The sequence below is a fragment of the Oncorhynchus mykiss genome, chromosome 25, assembly GCF_057628025.1.
Source record: "Oncorhynchus mykiss isolate SJ-2025 chromosome 25, ASM5762802v1, whole genome shotgun sequence".
NCBI classification, from domain to species: Eukaryota; Metazoa; Chordata; class Actinopteri; order Salmoniformes; family Salmonidae; genus Oncorhynchus; species Oncorhynchus mykiss.
The window spans coordinates 18,150,508-18,171,926 of record NC_143046.1 but is presented as its reverse complement, the minus strand read 5'-3'; the positions used below and the strand labels follow the sequence as shown (position 1 = coordinate 18,171,926).

At 41.5% G+C, this 21,419-nt stretch overlaps 1 protein-coding gene across 1 annotated transcript; it reads right to left on the bottom strand.

The window, feature by feature from the left end:
• Positions 1-396: 396 nt before the first annotated feature.
• On the bottom strand, positions 397-21,247 carry hprt1 (hypoxanthine phosphoribosyltransferase 1). Its single transcript, XM_036970493.2, has 9 exons — positions 21,084-21,247; positions 18,646-18,752; positions 5,574-5,757; positions 4,851-4,916; positions 4,136-4,153; positions 3,949-4,031; positions 3,673-3,719; positions 1,437-1,513; positions 397-1,349 (listed from the first exon to the last, which is right to left on the bottom strand). Exons 1-9 carry the CDS (start codon positions 21,108-21,110, stop codon positions 1,302-1,304), a joined length of 657 nt encoding a protein of 218 aa, XP_036826388.1. The 5' UTR covers positions 21,111-21,247; the 3' UTR covers positions 397-1,301.
• Between the last annotated feature and the right edge of the window lie 172 nt (positions 21,248-21,419).

Here is a 21,419-nt window from a genome sequence, read left to right as displayed (position 1 = left end):
AAGTAGTATTTAACTGGGTAACTTTCAAATTTCTGTGAAGGCATCTTGACTCCTGTATGACAGTTGAGGACTTTTTCCACCACTGCACATATTGCTCTTGTAGGTTTTGATTTTGCTGACACAACTCCACAGAAGAAGACAGTTGATTTCCAGTGACAACGTTGGGGAGAACGCCTCTGTGACAGCGGTGACGGATGTATCACAACCGGCTATGATTGGGAGTCCTATAGGGCAGCGCACAATTGCCCAGCGTCGTCCGGGTTTGGCCAGTGTAGGTCATTGTAAATAAGAATTTGTTCTTAACTGACTTGCCTAGTTAAATAAAATAATTTATATTTAACTTAATTATTTGGTAGCACAAGCAAACCTTTTGGGGGGAAATCAGGAGTCATCTGAGGGGATGGAGCAGAGTTTAATGGTTGGGAGGGTAAAGAGAAAAAAAACATTGTGATTGCATGAATCATTGTCATACAGTAGATGGAAGCTTAAAATACATATTTATAAAAGCAGATATGCATAAATGATCATAATATTGAACCATGTTCAAAGCTCGCAGTTTATTTTACAGTACTGTACTACTGATGGAACACTTCCATTTTTGGGGGAAAACTATGCAAACATGTTTTAAAAAAATAATATGTAACGTATTAGGATACCTGCTCCTTCCTTTGTCCATACCACTGAAACTATTATGTATAAGTAAAGGAATTTGGTCTTCAAGTGACGTACAAACTTTCAAATCAATGTCAAGCTAAAATCAAGTTTTGTGAAATGGAAAATAATTTAAATCTGAAGTAATTTTGACAATATGATGACTAAATGTTTGTTCTACTTCCTGCTACCGTAGCAGAATTTTTCTCAATAAATTACTAATCTACAAAAAAATAAACTCTGGGTATTGATCATTTTAACAGGGCAAGCAAATGTTCTATTTATTGAAAGAGATGACAGCATGCACATGGACTCACACATACCAATATGTCCAAGGCAATGTCACACCTCAGAAATGTTCAATCTTGACACTTTAAAGTGTATGTGGTTTCTAGAGTGCAGCACAGCATGTGGAGGTTGAGAGAGGGGCTTTGCAAATCTGAGGGGCAATGTAAGTGTGTGTACACCTCAGGGACCCTGAGCAGAACATGTACATGTGTGTGTGTGTGTGTGTGTGTGTGTGAGCAAGAGTTTCCAGTGAGCTGCACCCTTGATTTGATTTTCCTGACCAAAAATATATATAAATCAGATATCAAATTAAAGCAACATAAAAAAAGAATGATAGACAACTAGAGGAAGGGCTGTCCTCTTCAGGCCTTGTATTTTTCCTTCCCTGTTTCACTAATGACACAGATGTGCTGGAAAACAAACAGAAAGGAACCAATGAGACCGTTTTACTCAACATCGTTTATCTAGCTGAGAAAATCTGTTGAAACAGTACTTACATTTAAATCTCTGAAGTACTCGTTGTAGTCTAGCGCATATCCCACCACAAATTTGTCTGGAACCTCAAATCCTATGACTGAAAAATAAACAAATGAAGTAAGCGTGACAGGGTGGAACTATAGTTTTCGTCCATGTTTCTCAGGGGACCATAATTGGTGTTAAACATGTGAAAGGTATAAAAAGCACCCTTTAGTCTTTTTCAGTAAAGAGCATAGAGTTGTATAGTAATCGCAATGTTGTTTATGTCCCATTATGGTGTCTGAGTGCACAGGCTTCCAAGTAGTTCTACTTCTCTGAGTTGGGAAACAAACTGAAAGGGTGCATTCTGCCCCCTTAGTATGTCGTTTGACCTTAAAACCTACTCCTTTAATAAACTTGGCTTGTTTTTTTGTGTGTTTTTTTTTTTTTTACATATGTCTTGGACCATTTCCCTTAAATGGGCCTAGAACCTCTATTTAATCAGATGCATTACAGTGCATTCGGAAAGTATTCAAACTCCTTGACTTTTTCTACATTTTATGTTACAGCCTTATTCTAAAATTGATTAAATTGTTTTTACCCTCAAATCTACACACAATACCATAATGACAAAGCAAAAACAGGTTTTTAGTCATTTTAGCTAATTTATTTTTAAAAAATTAACAGAAATATCACATTTACTCAGTTCTTTGTTGAAGCACCTTTGGCAGTGATTATAGCCTCGAGTCTTCTTGGGTATGACGCTACAAGCTTGGCACACCTGTATTTGGGGAGTTTCTCCCATTCTTCTCTGCAGATCCTCTAAAGCTCTGTCAGGTTGGATGGAGAGTGTCGCTGCACAGCTATTTTCAGGTCAGTCCAGAGATGTTCGATCGGGTTCAAGTTCGGGCTCTCGCTGGCCACTCAAGGACATTCAGAGATGATTTTTATTTATTTTTTTACCTTTATTTAACTAGGCAAGTCAGTTAAGGCCTAGGAACAGTGGGTTAACTGCCTGTTCAGGGGCAGAACGACAGATTTGTACCTTGTCAGCTCAGGGATTTGAACTTGCAACCTTCCGGTTACTAATCCAACGCTCTAACCACTAGGCTACCCTGCCGTCCCGAAGCACATCCTGCGTTGTGTTGGCTGTGTGCCTAGGGTCCTGCTGAATGGTAACTCTTCAGCCCCAGTCTGAGGTCCTGAGCCACCTTTGCAGGTTTTCATCAAGGATCTCGCTGTACTTTGCTCTGTTCATATTTCCCCCGATCCTGACTAGTCTCCCAGTCCCTGCCACTGAAAAACATCCCCACAGCATGATGCAGCCACCACTAATGCTTCACCGTAGGGATGGTGCCAGGTTTCCTCCAGATGCGACGTTTGGCAATCAGGCCAAATAGTTCAATCTTGGTTTCATCAGACCAGAGAATTTTGTTTCTCATGGTCTGAGAGTCCTTTAGGTGCCTTTTGGCAAACTCCTTTGGCTGGCCCCTCGACCAAAAAGGCCTGATTGGTGAAGCGCTGCAGAGATGGTTGTCCTTCTGGAAGGTTCTCTGATGTCCACAGAGGAACTCTGGAGCTCTGTCAGAGTGACCATCGGGTTCTTGGTCACCTCCCTGACCAAGGCGCTTCTCCCCCGATTGTTCAGTTTGGCCGGGCAGCCAGCTCTAGGAAGAGTCTTGGTGGTTCCAAACTTCTTCCATTTAAGAATGATGGAGGCCACTGTGTTCTTGGGGACCTTCAATGCAGAAGGTCAACAGAAATGTTGGTACCCTTCCTCAGATCTGTGCCCAGACACAATCCTGTCTCAGAGCTCTTCAGACAATTCCTTCGACCTCATGGCTTGGTTTTTGCTGACATGCACCGTCGACTGTGGGACCTTATATAGACAGCTGTGTACCTTTCCAAATCATGTCCAATCAATAGAATTTACCACAGGTGGACTCCAATCAAGTAGTAGAAACATCTCAAGGATGATCAATGGAAACAGGGTGCACCTGAGCTCAATTTCTGGTCTCATAGGAAAGGGTCATTTCTAAAATATGTTTTGACTTTGTCATTAAGGGGTATTGTGTGTAGATTGAGGAAATGTTTTTATTTAATCCTTTTTAAAACAAGGCTGTAAAGTAACAAAATGTGAAAAAAGGGGTCTGAATACTTTCTGGATGCCCTGTATTGGTCATCATTATAGTTCATGTATGTGTGACAGCACAATGCCTCAGGCTATTGATTAAGATGATTCACTGAAGCCATTTAGCAGTGTTGAAGTGAACTCACAGTCTGGTGTGTAGCCAACACTCCTTGGTGTCCTCTTCACCAACAAACTGAAAGCACAAACCAGGAAGTTGGTCATGTGACTGATGGTGTTAGAGAATTAAAATACAAAGGAAAACATGACAGTTGAAGGTTTCCATATAACTTCTCTGTAAGCAGAAGTAAGTTGCACTGTACGGTGCCTTTGCTTGATTCTACATTTACATCAAAGATGTATGGACAAATATTTAACTTTTTATAACACTGCAATGTAAGATAGAGACTTGGGGATTACTTTACCTTGCAACTTTTACCATTTTTGGGTTGTACTGTTTGAGAAGTTGCAGCAAGGTCTTCATGGTCTTTCCTGTGTCAATAATGTCCTAAACATATGACAAAACAGTGGGTGTCACTGCCAAATGTCTATAATGCTGACATAGCAAAAGGTTTCAAACTTAACAATGAGGAAGAAGTAGTCATAACATACCTCCACAATCAGGACATTCTGTGTAAAAACACAACATTTAAAAATAAGAGGCAGAGACGACAGAGTGTAACTGTTAGCCTATATCAAATATAAAAGCTACTCCAGAACCCATTTAGAAATGTGACCTTGGATCCTGTTGAACCCTGCAGCCATTATAGTTATGCCTTCTTGTACTTTAGACTGCATGAGAACCCCTTCAAAACTTTTGTCAAAGTAAAAAAAAAAAAAAAAAAAAAAAAAAAAAAAAAAAGTTTTTACGTGTGGCCTTATTTTTCACTTTCTATGCTTATAGTTGATCCTCCAAACTTTGTATTTTTGTTTCGTTAAAGAGAAAATTGGTAAACACATTTTGCTGAGTCATGGGATTCTGATGTAATATGAGTTGTTTTGGAGCATTTCTAACATGCTTTAGATCCATTTTCATAATGCATTGTAGTCTGTGGCAACTAATGACTCAGCAAAAGGTGTCAACCAACTTTCTCCGTAAAGAAACAAAATACCCCCCCCCCCAAAATAAAAACTATTTGGGGGAGCGACTACAAGCAGAGGAAGAGTGAAAATAAGGCCACATGTAAAAATGGGTGAACTTTCCCTTTAAAGAAGGTTACACATTTGTCTGACTGCAAACAGTGGAGGCTAAACTAGGTAACTGAGGAATGATCCAATGTTTGACAGACAGATCTATAGAAAAGGTCAGTTGAAAATGTTTCTTTACCTTCCCTGTCAGTGTAGACAGGTCATCCCCTCCAATGACTTTGATTTCACCTGTAGATTGGTCATTCTGTGTAGACATGTAATAAACAGGTGAACAGGAATAGGGGACTTTGTCCAGACAGGTCTGCTGTTATTGACATCTCTAGTATCTAGCAGTAAGAATCCATAAACAAAGAGCTGCTTCTTAATGTATTATATCAAACAGCTGAGTGTGTGTGTGTGTGTGTGTGTGGGTGGGTGGGTGGGGGGGGGGGGGGTACAAATACAGATGGAAATGTAGTACTAATAGCAGCCAGTCTTAGTATTTACCAAGTAAGCATTTACCAAGTTAGCATTTATTGTGGATACAAGCCTAGTTGATTGTCAGTCAAAACACATTTAAGGTAGTGCATGTTGACATTTGGCTCAAAGGTCAAATGAAAGCTTAGGTGCAATTGTGAAACCAATGGACTGAATAAAACATCATGTTCTTTCCATTATGCAGTTTTTGGCAATGCCTGTAATAAATAAATTAAATAACAATAACATAAACGCTAAATACTTCTAACATCTATAATAAAATAGTAATAACTCATGAACTACATTCCAAATGGCTCCTATTCCCTTTATAGTGCACTACTTGTGACTACTTTTGACCAGGGCCCCTGCAGGGCGTGCACTTAAAAGGGAATATGGTGCCATTTGGGACACAAATTTGAAGAACAGAGCGAAGAGTGAGCCTTACGCAGTAGCTCTTGAGGCGGATGAAGTCCACTGTCATAGGAATGGAGCGGTCACTGTTACGGTTTAGGGCCTTGATGTAGTCCAACAGGTCTGCAAAGAACTTGTAACCCCCCTTGAGCACGCAGAGGGCCACGATATGGTGCCCCCCCATGTCCTTCATAATCTCCCTGGCTAGCCTCTCTGTCCTGTAGACAGGGAGAGAGAGGGTGGTCAGTCAGCACTGGTTCCTGTTTCCTATGTCTGTTTGAATAAGGGGCTACACTCTTAGAAAAAAAAGGTGCTATCTAGAAACTATAAGGGTTCTTCGACTGTCTCAATGGAAGAACCCTTTTAGGTTCCAGGTAGAACCCTTTACACAGAGGGTTCTACATGAAACTTAGAAGAGTTCTGCCTGGAACCAAAAATAGTTATCCTATGGGGACAGCTGAAGAACCCTTTCGCAACTAGACTGAACTGCCAGCCTCACGTGGATGTGATCAGTTAATTCATTTGATTATAAAAAAGTTTGTGGCTGTAAATCTAAATCCTTGTGTAAACAAGTAACATAGGCTGAATGAGTAAAACAACTAACATAGTAGTAAAATAATTAACATAGTAGTAAAATAACTAACATTAAAAAATGGCCAGCTTGAATATGTATTGCAATTGAAGCTTAGTTGACATGTTCTTTCATTGCAACATCTATGGATCTGCCCCTTCCCCCCCAATTTTGACTAAATGACATACCCAAATCTAACGGCCTGTACATCTGGACCTGAAGCAAGGATATGCATATTCTTGATACCATTTGAAAGGAAACACTTTGAAGTTTGTGGAAATGTGAAATTAATGTAGGAGAATATAACACATTAGATCTGGTAAAAGATAATATTGGAATGTTGGAATCGGCTAAACTTTGATCATTGAGATAGTAAATGAATGATAGGAAATGAAAGAGACTGGATTTTATGTCTCTGAGGAAAGACAGATGGACATCTGTGTATTAGATGAAAGAGGGGTTGAGGTCATGAGGGGAGGACAGATTCTCTTAAGAGAGTAATAAATGTTAGGAATCCTGTTACCCTCTTTATTAGCTTCCTGAAGAGCCAAAAAATGTAAGGATTGGAGAGAAAGGGGAGTGTCTTAAGTGGGATGTATATAACTGTGATGTGAGAAACGTTTTGCGGTCTGATTACAGCTGTACAGAACCTTTGGGATAGAATTAAACTCAGTTAAAGCTTCTCTAGTGTCCGTGGGTTATTTACTCTGAAAAATAAGAGCCTAACAGAGGGTGCTGCGAGCAGGGTTCACCACGGTTTGTAGTCAAACCATAGAGTCCACATCAGTGGAACAGGAACCGGCACAACAAACAAGGTAGGCTAGTTCCTAGATCTGTTTCCACTCATTTTGGGGAGATGGGGGAGAATCGTTGGCTGAACTAATTATGGGATATGGACCTGGAGAGCCTGAGTTTAATTATATAAGTCCAGTGTGTAACGACCGGTCGTAGCTTTATAGTAAATGGTAAGGCCCGGCAGGTAAACTCATACAGGCTGGTACCTGTAGGGTAAGTCCTAGGGGGTAACTCCCTAGTAGATTGGTTCCTGCTAGTACTATAAGGTCAATAGTAAATCCCAGTGGATTAATACCTGTGATTACTATTAATATAGGGTGAGTCCCGGAAGGTAAGCCCGCGCAGGCTGGAACCTGCGAAGGGTGAGTCCTAGGGGGTAAATACCAGCCGGCTGGTTCCCTGCATAGCTATAACCGGGTGAGAGAATAGTTGTATTCTACCAATTCGGGTGGAATATGGGTAAAATTGAGCAAATTAGAATAAAAAAATTGGACCACATTTTCCTGCTGACGGAGAATTCGAATCAAATCAAATAATTCAGGGAGGCAATTCTGAATTGGCACGAGGACATGAAACCAGAATCAAAAGCTCAATATACGAGCGTTTTGATGCAGCATTCTATCAACGGAAAATGCGTAACGCTGAACCCATAAAGCGTGACACCAGTACTTTACTACAGAAGGCCTGGGAACGGGAGTGGATTGTTTAAATTTGCGCTTCTGCTTTGATGACGGGGGTGAACCCTGTGATCAAAACGGTAATTGCGGATTAGTTGATTTAATTCAAGACAATGTTTTAAGAGTGGAATATGACTCCACTCACCTCGCAGACATGCAAGGGGTTAATAGGTTTCAATGACCAGGATAAAACTAAGAAACATCAAAGCGTAAGGAGATAGCTCCCTGTTTTAGTCCCACATCTATCGGGCATTGGAAGAATGAGTGTAAGGTGAGAATGGAACATAGTGCATTAGCAGGAAATGCAGCTATACAAGAGTTTGCATCTTTTTCAAAAGAGCAACAACTAATCGTTTTGAGGTTAGCAAGAATGGAACTTTCACCTAGCGGCTTATAGTTTCTGTTTGATTAATAAGTGGTTCATAGAGATTACAGTTTCTATGTGATGGAAGACGTATTAGATCACGTTTTACCTAACTTTTAGTAGAGTACCGATGGGATTTACAAAGAGTCCCACGTGGTATCATTTTACATTGAAACAATTGTTAAAAGGGTGTCAATTGTATGTTCTGTGTTGGTACAACACGTGGACGATTTGTTATTAGCGTCAAAAGACGAAGAAAGTCATATGCGAGACCGCACCACATTGGTAGACAAGTTAGCGGAACAGGGCCATAAAGCATGTATGACAAAGCACAACATGTTACTAGTGCAAGATGGACAAGATTGGAGTTAACGTTAAATGGGGAAAATCTACAATTTCATAAGATTGGTGCTTTGCATCCTGCGTTGTTAATGCCGTTGCCTGGGGAGGGTGAATCGCATACATGTGACCCAGAACAGATTACTCCAAAACCTAGGCCTGATTTGCAAGAGACAGAATTGGAATCAGGAAAAGTATAGTATCCAGATGACTCTAGTTACATGAACACAGAAGGGAATAGAGTAAAGGAGTGCGCTGTGTGTGGTAAGCATTTGGAGAAATTCATCATTTGGGTACATTGTGGTCACCACGGGGCATGTTAGCAGCGACAGGTACACCAATAAAAATGGTCTGGAGGTAGATGTATTATTAGAATAATGTCAGTTAACCAGTAAATTAGCAGTGGTGAAATGTGAAGCTCATACAAGTCGTACAGATAAAATCGCCATAGGTAATCGTAAAGCAGACGAAATGGCTAAGGTGGCTGCCGTGGTGAGAGAAAGTGTTATGGAACCACATGCATATATTGCGGATTCCTTACGATGAGACATTGGCTAAATTTGCCACAAGAAAACGTATTTTGGGTTGAAGATTCTAGGCAAAATGCCAAGGGAATGGATTCTAAAGGTAACACATTTAAATTATATGACCAAACACTCATTGCAAATGCAGAAGGCCTTAGGATTTGTCTAAATCATTAGACATTCTATGTGGTTTTATTTTTAAATACATTTACGTTTGATGTCTTATTCTGGAATAGGATTCTAGAATGGCCGAAAAGGTGGAAGGGTCACGCGTAGGTAGCATAGGGGTACCAAACCTAAAATGAACTTTACATTTTTTGATATGGTATGATGGATATGAAGAATCACGAGGAAAAGGAGACCCGTGAATCATTAGACTCGGTGGAGAGATACTATCGCCGTGTAGTGGGATTTATTTGAAGGAGCCTTTTCAATTCAGTTGAAATGAGTTTGCAGGAGGATGAAATGTTTGGAAGAGGTATTTAAATGGTTTCCGAAGGACAGGGAAAGAAAAGGAGAGGAAACATTTTGATGATGACAAAATCCCTGAATATAAAAAACTCCTAATAAAGAATGATCAACTTCATTAGGAATTAAATAGACAGGGGGGTTTCAGCATAAAATTCATGAGAAACACCATTCTCTATCCAAATTGTACCATTACTTTAGGATATTATTATTATTTTTGTAGGGAGTTATAAAGAGTTGTAATTCTAAATAGTTTATTTTTTATTTAACATGTGTTTTTTTAATCACGTATTTGAAAGGGGTAAACGACCAGTTCCCTGAGGTCCTGGTTTTTAGGGTACTTATACAGTGGTACTGTGTTCAAGCTGCATATAGAAAGTGGTCCTGGTTTTTAGGGTACTTATACAGTGGTACTGTGTTCAAGCTGCATATAGAAAGTGGTCCTGGTTTTTAGGGTACTTATACAGTGGTACTGTGTTCAGGCTGCATATAGAAAGTGGTCCTGGTTTTTAGGGTACTTATACAGTGGTACTGTGTTCAAGCTGCATATAGAAAGTGGTCCTGGTTTTTAGGGTACTTATACAGTGGTACTGTGTTCAAGCTGCATATAGAAAGTGGTCCTGGTTTTTAGGGTACTTATACAGTGGTACTGTGTTCAAGCTGCATATAGAAAGTGGTCCTCGTTTTTAGGGTACTTATACAGTGGTACTGTGTTCAAGCTGCATATAGAAAGTGGTCCTGGTTTTTAGGGTATTTATACAGTGGTACTCTGTTCAAGCTGCATATAGAAAGTGGTCCTGGTTTTTAGGGTACTTATACAGTGGTACTCTGTTCAAGCTGCATATAGAAAGTGGTCCTGGTTTTTAGGGTACTTATACAGTGGTACTGTGTTCAGGCTGCATATAGAAAGTGGTCCTGGTTTTTAGGGTACTTATACAGTGGTACTGTGTTCAAGCTGCATATAGAAAGTGGTTGTGGTTTTTAGGGTACTTATACAGTGGTACTGTGTTCAAGCTGCATATAGAAAGTGGTCCTGGTTTTTAGGGTACTTATACAGTGGTACTGTGTTCAGGCTGCATATAGAAAGTGGTCCTGGTTTTTAGGGTACTTATACAGTGGTACTGTGTTCAAGCTGCATATAGAAAGTGGTCCTGGTTTTTAGGGTACTTATACAGTGGTACTGTGTTCAAGCTGCATATAGAAAGTGGTCCTGGTTTTTAGGGTACTTATACAGTGGTACTGTGTTCAGGCTGCATATAGAAAGTGGTCCTGGTTTTTAGGGTACTTATACAGTGGTACTGTGTTCAAGCTGCATATAGAAAGTGGTCCTGGTTTTTAGGGTATTTATACAGTGGTACTCTGTTCAAGCTGCATATAGAAAGTGGTCCTGGTTTTTAGGGTACTTATACAGTGGTACTGTGTTCAAGCTGCATATAGAAAGTGGTCCTGGTTTTTAGGGTACTTATACAGTGGTACTGTGTTCAGGCTGCATGTAGAAAGGAATATGTTAATTATATGTTAATAAGGGATGACAGTAACTTCAAATAGACTGTGATATGTATTGCGCTCTTCATGATCTGGTAACTTAGAACATGTTTTTTTCAGCAGTAACATTATGTTATGCTTTTTGATATTTGTCGTAGAGATGTTATTAAGAAAAGGTTAATGTCATAATTCGTCAGAGAGTCAATGTTTGTCTAGTTTCCTGAAACAGAAATGTAATGAACTTAACTGTTGTTATGATCTGTGTTTTTTTGAGGTTATCATGGAAGATGAGGTCAGATCGTGTTTCAATGCATGGTAGAAATAATTTGACCTCAAAACCCTCCCTAACCGGCTGAAGAAAGAGCGACGAAGGCGTGCTATGAGAGACAGTGACTTTTACCACTCCTATCTGAGTCCGAGCCAAAACCAGGGCGCTGAGAGAGCTTGTGGAGTGAGACCAGGGCTGGGGTGCTGAGAGAGCTTGTGGAGTGAGACCAGGGCCGGAGTGCTGAGAGAGCTTGTGGAGTGAGACCAGGGCCGGGGTGCTGAGAGAGCTTGTGGAGTGAGACCAGGGCTGGGGTGCTGAGAGAGCTTGTGGAGTGAGACCAGGGCCGGGGTGCGGAGAGAGCTTGTGGAGTGAGACCAGGGCTGGGGTGCTGAGAGAGCTTGTGGAGTGAGACCAGGGCCGGTGCTGAGAGAGCTTGTGGAGTGAGACCAGGGCCGGGGTGCTGAGAGAGCTTGTGGAGTGAGACCAGGGCTGGGGTGCTGAGAGAGCTTGTGGAGTGAGACCAGGGCCAGTGCTGAGAGAGCTTGTGGAGTGAGACCAGGGCCGGGGTGCTGAGAGAGCTTGTGGAGTGAGACCAGGGCTGGGGTGCTGAGAGAGCTTGTGGAGTGAGACCAGGGCCAGTGCTGAGAGAGCTTGTGGAGTGAGACCAGGGCCGGGGTGCTGAGAGAGCTTGTGGAGTGAGACCAGGGCTGGGGTGCGGAGAGAGCTTGTGGAGTGAGACCAGGGCTGGGGTGCTGAAAGAGCTTGTGGAGTGAGACCAGGGCTACAGATCCCTGTATACAGGAGGCCACATCGCCAGAAGGAACATTTGCTGTGATAATAGCATCACATCTCCTGCAGAGTGTGATTAAGAGACATGTGACTCAAGAGTTTTTGTACGGTTGGATACTCTTCCAACGCCCCCATTTCTGACCGCTAGTAAACATTTGACACACCTCCCAGTAGATTGGGACAGAACCACAGTAAATGGTAAGTGTCAGAAGGTGGCTACTTATCAACTGTTGGGGCCCAGAGTCTACACGTTAACAAAGGTGTTTACAAACGGGTGGGGGGTAGATCGGCCTTGGAATGAGAGATGTGTACCTAACTTGAGCACAGGGATGTATTATCCGCAGGTACCAACTGTAGCAGAATACAGGAGGTCAGTGGAGATGTTGGTGGCTAGAGACCAAGGGATAAACTGGGAAACAGGTAGGGGGTACCTGAAAGGTTCAGTCCTAGACTTATCAGTAAACCACGAAGACAATAGGAGAGCAGGAGACAAATTCCGAGCAATAGCTATTCTCACAGCAGTCCCTATAGGGACAGTAACAGGAGCAGTAGTAGAAGCGTAGAATGCTATATTGAGAGCATGGAATGGGACTACTGCGCAAATGAGGGGTATTGTGAGACTGTAGTCATGGGCCATGTTGGAAGTAGCAATGGTTACTTTAGTAGCAGTGTTGGGATATCAGTTTATGACAACTCATGTCACATGGATTGGTTACTGGTAACTGGGGGACCGATGATGCGGTTATTCAAATATCAAGTATGTTTTCAGGAAATAAACCATGTGTTGCAGTGTGCATATCCTCAGGTGGAAGCAGAGATATAACCAAGGGCACAGGCTGAATTCTGGAGATTGAATGTACATTAAGAGACACCAGGCGGGGTGTTGGAACAGCATTGGTTTGAGAGACACTACTCCATACTAGAGGTCGACCGATTAATCGGAATGGCCGATTAATTAGGGCCGATTTCAAGTTTTCATAACAATTGGAAATCTGTATTTTTGGGCGCCGATTTCCGATAATTTTAAAAAAATATATATTTTTTTATACCTTTTATTTAAAATGGGCAGGTCAGTTAAGAACACATTCTTATTTTCAATGACGGTCTAGGAACGGTGGGTTAACTGCCTTGTTCAGGGGAAAACGACAGATTTTCACCTTGTCAGCTCAGGGATTTCAATCTTGCAACCGCACAGTTAACTAGTCCAACGCTCTAACTATTGCACTCCACGAGTAGCCTGCCTGTTACGCGAATGCAGTAGAAGCCAAGGTAAATTGCTAGCTATCATTAAACGTATCTTATAAAAAACAATCAATCATAATCATGAGTTATAATCCAGTTTAGCAGGCAATATTAACCAGGTGAAATTCTGTAATTTCTCTTGCCTTCATTGCACGCAGAGTCAGGGTATATGCAACAGTTTGGGCTGCATGGCTCATTGCAAACTAATTTGCCAGAATTTTACGTAATTATGACATACATTGAAGGTTGTGCAATGTAACAGGAATATTAAGACTTATGTATGCCACCCATTAGATAAAATACAGAACGGTTCCGTATTTCACTGAAATAATAAACGTTTTATTTTCGAAATGATAGTTTCCAGATTCGATCATATTAATGACCAAAGGCTCGTATTTCTGTGTGTTATTATGTTATAATTAAGTCTGATTTGATAGAGCAGTCTGACTGAGCAGCAGCAGGCCCGTAATCATTCATTCAAACAGCACTTTTGTGAGTTTTGCCAGCAGCTCTTCGCAAGCACAGCGCTGTTTATGACTTCAAGCATATCAGCCTAATGGCTGGTGTAACTAATGTGAAATGGCTAGTTAGTTAGCTGGGTGTGCGCTAATACTGTTTCAAACGTCACTCGCTTTTAGCTTTTGTGGAGCGATGGGTAACGATGCTTCGAGTGTGGCTGTTGTCGATGTGTTCCTGGTTCGAGCCCAGGTAGGAGCGAGGAGGGGGACGGAAGCTATACTGTTACACTGGCAATACTATAGTGCCTATAAGAACATCCAATAGTCAAAGTTGTATGAAATACAAATGGTATAGAGAGAAATAGTCCTATAAATACTATATTAACTACAACCTAAAACCTCTTACCTTGGAATATTGAAGTCTAATGTTAAAAGGAACCACCAACTTTCATATGTTCTCATGTTCTGAGCAAGGAACTTAAACGTTAGCTTTCTTACATGACAAATATTGCACTTTTACTTTCTTCTCCAACACTTTGTTTTTACATTATTTAAACCAAATTGAACATGTTTCATTATTTATTTGAGGCTAAATTGATTTTATTGATGTTTTATTTTAAGTTAAAATAAGTGTTAATTCAGTATTGTTGTAATTGTCATTATTAACAAAAAAAATTTAATCGGTATCGGCTTTTTTGGTCCTCCAATAATCGGTATCGGCGTTGAAAAATCATAATCGGTCGACCTCTACTCCGTACAGTACCTGCAGTGGTTAAGATCGTCATGTCTCTCCGTGGGGGGGTGCATAGTTTTCACGTAAAGTGAGATCCCACTGCATAATGGGTGAGTGAAGACACCATGGCACAGGAAGCAGAGCGAGAGAGAGACTAGATTCCACTGTAAGACATACAGATGGTTGGGTCTGGGAACTACAATAAACATCAAAGTTGGATTGGGGTTTAGCTGCTTTATGGGTTAATGCATCATATGATAGAGGAGAGGATAGAGGGGTACTGTGAACAAAGTGTTGAAGGCATTGATTTGAAAGCAGATACAGTGCTGAGTTGCCTCAAGAGGATGGAACATGGATTAGGGATAGACACTTGCATATCAGGTGTTGGTGCCTATCAGGTGAAATGGAGAAGATGGGGAACAAAGTGAAAATGACATGACTTGGGAACACCTCTCAGAACCTGGGGCCTAAAGGGGAAGACAGGGTGGAAGCATGAGGAAGCTTTTTAGGGATTTCATTTTTGTGGAACCCAGCAGGAAATTATCCTGGAGGCATAGAGTCAGGTGAAGAGAGAGTGGGAATTCAGACTTTGGTTTTCATGCATATATAAATATGCATAGCTTATCACATTGTTAATACTGTTATGTTTTATGTTGTTTTTTTTTTTTGCTTTCCAAGTTTTGTGCTATCACTCTCTTAGGAACAGAAGGGGAATGTGGAGAAACTAAAAGCTGCTCCATCTGCCATTGAAGGAGACCGCAGATTGTTTGTCCGTTTGTTTAATTCATGTTTTATAATCATGTTAGTTTTTTTCTATTCATGTTTTATTATTGTTTATCCATTTAAGTAATTTCCAAGTTTATGTAAAGTGAACATTAGGACACTATTGTTCAAGAGGAAGGACTATTAGAATCGGCTAAACTTTGATCATTGAGATAGTAAATGAATGATAGGAAATGAAAGAGACTGGGTTTTATGTCTCTGAGGAAAGACAGATGGACATCTGTGTATTAGATGAAAGAGGGGTTGAGGTCAGGACGTGAGGACAGATTCTCTTAAGAGAGTAATAAATGTTAGGAATCCTGTTACCCTCTTTATTAGCTTCCTGTAGAGCCAAAACATTTAAGGGTTGGAGAGAAAGGGGAGTGTCTTAAGTGGGATGTATATAATTGTGATGTGAGAAACGTTTTGCGGTCTGATTACAGCTGTACAGAACCTTTGGGATAGAATTAAACTTAGTTAATGCTTCTCTAGTGTCCGTGGGTTATTTACTCTGAAAAATAAGAACCTAACAACCATCATCTTTGAAATGCAAGATTAAGGCCATAATGTATTATTCCAGCCAAAGGTGCAATTTAGTTTTTGGCCACTAGGTGGCAGCAGTGTATGTGCAAAGTTTTAGATTGATCCAATGCATTTATGTTCAAAATTTTGTGGTGTCAAGACTGCCTAAATGTACCTAATTGGTTTATAAATACATTTTCAAGTTTATAACTGTGCACTCTCCTCAAACAATAGCATGGTATTCTTTCACTGTAATAGCTACCTTAAATTGGACAGTTCAGTTAGATTAACAAGAATGTAAGCTTTCTGCCAATATCAGATATGTCTACATCCTGGGAAATGTTCTTGTTACTTACAACCTCATGCTAATCACATTAGCTCAACCATCCCGCGGGGGACCCACCGATCCTGTAGAGCAGGGGTGTCAAAGTCAAATGGACGGAGGGCCAAATAAAAAAATCAGCTACAAGACGAGGGCCGGACTGTTCGAATGTTCATTGAAAATTTTTTAAATGACGCATATAGTCTAGTGAACCTAATTGAACCTACTGAAAACCTAACAAATATATTACAATATGATCAGATAAATAAAGCAATATTTTCTTATGGCTCTGTCAGTAATCTTTAATTTTCAACAGACACAAAAGACAAATTTCCTTTATATAAATATCCCCATAACATGAACATTAAATGAAAGAAACCGGTATTCAAGGCACCATCAGTAGACTATATTTTCTATTTTAGCAAAAGTGGGCTAAATTTACTTCAAAGAAAAAACAATAATAGCAATTTTCTATCATCCACTCAACTGAAATATTTTTAAAATATAATTGGATTGAAATACAAAAAAATAAAGTGCAAAAATCTATTAATCAAAAACAACACTTTGTTTAAGGAGAAGTAACATGCAGTGAAAACAAATATTAAATTTTAACTTTTAAACTTGAACTGAGTAAAAACTCTAAATATGTGATTGCACAGTAATGTTCACTTGTTTGAGGTTGAGGGTGATACTTGGTGGTGTCCCATCTTTTCCACAAGTTCATCAATGTTCGGGGTAAGGCTCTGAGCTGAAGAAATCCTCAGAATTGAGTGGAGGTGTTCAGCAGTAAGTCGACTTCTGTGTGATGTTTTGTTCAGGTTCATCAAAGAAAACAGTTGTTCACACAGGTATGTGCTGCCAAACATAGACAACGTTTGAGCAGCCTGGATGCGCAGCTGGGGCATTGTGCCGGGGAGGAAACGGGCGAACTCCGCAGCACCCACTGCCGCATATTTTGCCCTCAGTGCATCATTGCATTGGAGGTCAATCAACTCCATTTGGAGGTTTGGTGGTGAGCTTTCCACGTCAACAGCAAATGGGTTACCGAGCAGTTCCAACCTGCTTTTTTGTGCTTCAAAGTCAGCAAATCGGCGTCGAAAGTCAGCGGCAAGCATACCTATTTTATCAGCCAACTGTGTGCTCGGGAACGCACTGGTAGAGAGCTTCTCTTTCATGGTCTGGCAGCTGGGAAAGTGGCTCAAATTTTCTTTCCGCATCTGCGTCTCCCACAGAGTCAGTTTGGTTTTAAATGCCTTCACTGTACTGTACATATCAGAGATGACACGATCCCGACCCTGCAGCTGCAAGTTTATTGCATTCAGATGACTCGTAATGTCACACAGAAAAGCCATTTCACACAGAAACATTTCGTCTCGGAGTTGTGTTGTGTCTTTCCCTTTGCTGTCCAAGAACAGACAAATCTCCTCACGAAGCTCGAAACATCTTTGAAGCACCTTTCCCTGGCTTAGCCATCGCACCTCTGTGTGATAAGGCAAATCACCATGCTCCGTTTCTAACTCCGTCAGAAATGCCTTGAACTGGCGGTGATTCAAACCTTTGGCTCTGATAAAGTTAACTGTGCGCGTGATGATGCTCATTACATGCTCCATTTTCAAGGCTTTACCGCACAACGCTTCCTGGTGTATGATACAATGATAAGCTGTCAGCTCACCTGTCGCGTTTTCCTCTTGCATCTTTTCCCGTATCTTCGCCACCAGTCCGCTCCTGTGTCCACACATCGCAGGTGCTCCGTCGGTTGTCAAACCCACGAGTTTTTCCCAAGGCAGCTCCATCTCATTTACACATCTTGACACCTCTTCATACAAATCATGCCCTGTAGTTGTGCCATGCATAGGACGTAAAGCCAAAAACTCCTCTGTCACGCTTAGGTTGGAGTCCACTCCGCGGGTGAAAATTGACAACTGGGCAATGTCAGAAATGTCGGTGCTCTCATCCACAGCCAAGGAATATGCAATAAAATCTTTTCCCTTTTTCACAAGCTGCTCTTTTAGATTGATGGACAACTGGTCTACTCTCTCGGCAATGGTGTTTCTGCTCAGACTCACATTTAAAAAGAGTTGCCTTTTTTCTGGGCAAACTTCGTCACAAACTTTAATCATGCAGTTTTTGATGAAATCCCCCTCCGTAAATGGCCGGGCTGATTTAGCGATCTCTTCTGCCAAAATAAAACTGGCCTTGACAGCAGCCTGGCCTTGTGATTTGGCTTTTTTGAACAGAGCCTGTCGAGATTTGAGGCCTCGTTTTAATTCCTCTGCCTTTTGTAGCCTTTGTTCCATGTCCATATTCTTGTTTTTGTCCGCGTGTTTCGTTTCATAATGTCGTCTCAGATTATACTCTTTCAGTACCGCCACACTTTCTCCACACAGAAGACACACAGGTTTTCCAGCTACCTTCGTGAACATATACTCCGACTCCCACCTTGTTTGAAACCCCCGGTTCTCAGTATCCACCTTCCGTTTTGCCATTTTTGATGGGTATCTGAAAGTTAATTTTACTGTGATGCTGACGACTGCTGTGCCAATAAATATTGAAATGAAGCAGCCTACTGCTCGGTGCGTCACCTTTGCATTGTGGGAAATGTAGTATTGGTGCGTGTAAAAGATCTGCGGGCTGCCGGCTTGCTGCGGGCCGGTTCTAATAATAAATCAAGATCATCCCAGGGGCCGTAAAAAACCTTCTTGGGGGCCGGATGTGGCCCGCGGGCCTTGACTCTGACATATGTGCTGTAGAGGATTTATTAAGACCACACTGCTAGTAACAACCCACCTGTCAAGGATGAGTCCATGTGGGATGTAGACCCGGTCTAGGTCATCAGCATAGTGCTTTGGGATGCAGAAGAGGTCCAGGTCATATCCCTGCTCATCATCGCTGATCTGGAACACAGATCACATGCTGACAATCTACCTGATCAATGCCATGTGTGATGTGGAACTGCTATGACGCAGCAGGGAAAGGGTTAAAGAAAGCACATGGGTGTTATCTAAACGGGAGACAGAGAGAAGTAGGGCAGTGGGAATAGAGGTGAAGACACTAAAGGTTGTTCACTTCACAACTATCACAATGCACCCTCCCCTCTGTCTGGTATCACTGGTGCAACTGACTTCTGGCAGAGCAAATCACACCCACACTTGCTGCCGCAGCTTCAGACTCCTCTCAATACTGACCGAGGCAGGTGAGAGCAAAACGCACATTGCCAGCCCCAATTCTAGGAAAGAGGAATCAGTCCACTCCAATCATGCACCCCTCCAGCTTCTATTAAAGACTCCAATGTTTGTCCCTGGCATCGACTTTGAACTAATACAAGATTACTCTGCGAAGAAGTCTCTCAATTTATATAAACACTGCCTCTTTTCAGAGATGCCATACTAATTCTGGAAGCGATATACCCCATATGTTTTCAAATCTAATTTCCTACTGAGGGGTCAACAGCCCTGCACTTGAATCCAGAGAGCGGGATGTGTGTCCCAAATGGCACCCTATTCCCTATATAGTGCAGTACTTTTATATGGAATAGGGTGCCATTTGGGATGCACAGAGAGCTTCATCAGAGTCATGTGACAGCAGAGTGGCCACCAGACCAGGCCCAGAGGTGCCCAGGGATTGGGGTGTGATCACGGGTCTCCTGCCTGCCCTGGCCCCTGGCTGACATCTACACACTCTGTAAGACCATATAAAAGGGTTACTTATTATAACAATGTAGTTACATGTAGGCCGAAGCTACATGCACTGTGGATAATCCTATGAGACATGCCCTCACATTTTCTGACCTGGGACAACTGTGTGTTCTCCTTCCCATGCCAGTCCAACTGAAATATATTCCTATGTACTCATGTGATTTGGCTCAGAACAGATGAAGTTCACGTGCAGAGAAATAAGGACTGATAATGAGCCATGCAGGTACTAGGCAGTTGTCTGGGGACTACAGATCCTACAGCAGTCTTCCTCCCACCTGCTGTCTACTACAGGTGCTGCTGTACTGGGCTCAGCTGGTGGGAGAACAGGAGAACAGTTCCCTCAAACTATCTTATAGCTCCACCAACAGCACATCACATCGTACTATGTAGCACTATAGTCACAAATGTGCAATCGAGTCATTATTAAACCAAAAAGAGCCCTCCAAAAGACGACATAACAACCAAGCTATGAATCATAAGTTGACCTGAATGTAAGCTTGTACTAGTGTAGAGAAATGTACTTTGTAACCTTGTGAAAGCAATGTGTGTTGTTATGATACAATAATTCCTATCTAAAGATGGAGTGAGGCATTCCTCCCCGCAGTGGCCCTCTCTTAGCTATCTCTTTTAAACAAGGGCCAACTTATCAGCAGTAGGGGTGAATGTAACACTGTAGTTTCTCCTACAGACTAACTGACTCTCCAAGCCATGTCTGCTAAATCTGCTGCATTCAGCATGTTGTCTGTGTCATCAATCGATAACAAGTTTGATAGCAAAAAGAAATGCTATACTGACATAGGCAATCAAATGTGTTATTCTGTTGGAAATGGCTACAAAAGCTAAATGTGTTCTTCTGCAATTTACATCTTCTTGTACTTCTGTAAATATATGGTGAAATATAATGGTGAAATGCAAACCAGTGAAATGAGGACATCATGCTGGTTGCAGTACAGCAGTAATCCCCAAAAGCCTGTAGGCTGTGGTTTTCCAAAAATAAACTATTCTGGGTGACAGGACTGAACCAAAAAAATGTATTGGTTGGAGAGACAAGAAATAACCCGCCCCATATGGCATGCATATATATTCGTTTCGAAGTTAGATGATATAACTTGCATTTTGTTCGTATTTTACAGAAAACTACTCTAGTGCTATTATTGGTCAATTGAATATGTATCCGTATATTCGTCCTACTGTATGAATCAAGATTAGTGGTATGGTAAGTATAACATGTGCCATGCGTGTTAGCACGCGTGCGATGCCCCAGGCCGCGCTTAGTTATGTAGCTAGACAGCTATTTTTGTTGTTGAGATGAACATGAGTGATTAAAGGTGAGCGTGCGATGACAAGTTTGAAGCATTACAAAGGAATACATAAAGGACATCGTAATAATTGGGAAAATGTACATTTACAGGGGCGTATTTCCGCTAAAAAAAAGTAGTTACGACCCATTCCTCTTTGACTTGAAATAGCAGTCATGCTGAGTTCGCAATATGAACGAACACCCATTTGAATCAGCGTTGCAAGACTTACCACAACACAGGGGCTGCTTGACGCCATGTCCGTATCGTCGTTTAGATCACGACCCGCTTTTTCTCCGACAAAATTATTGTTTTTGCTAGTCTCTGTCACCTAAAATGAGTTTCACCTCTTTAACAGCAGACCACCTAGCAACCTACGTACAGTGGATCTTCCGCAAAACCTCTGCAGGACGTGCGGAGCTGGTTGTAGGACTGAATAACGAATCAAATGAGGGGAAATCCTGATGCACCGCCCATTTTGGGTAGAATCTGTCATCGCCATGAAATCATGTAGACTAAACGCAATGCGGGGCACTGCATGATATTCCCATCACTATGAATATGGAAA

What these genes read in the sequence shown, in the direction of transcription:
- hprt1 (XM_036970493.2), bottom strand. Translation starts at nt 21,110, where the DNA reads ATGGCGTCAAGCAGCCCCTGTGTTGTG. An exon ending in CAAGCAGCCCCTGTGTTGTG is followed by an intron (nt 18,753 to 21,083) that starts GTAAGTCTTGCA and finishes TCTGTGTTCCAG; the next exon opens with ATCAGCGATGATGAGCAGGG. An exon ending in TGTTGGCTACACACCAGACT is followed by an intron (nt 1,514 to 3,672) that starts GTGAGTTCACTT and finishes TTTATTTTTCAG; the next exon opens with TCATAGGATTTGAGGTTCCA.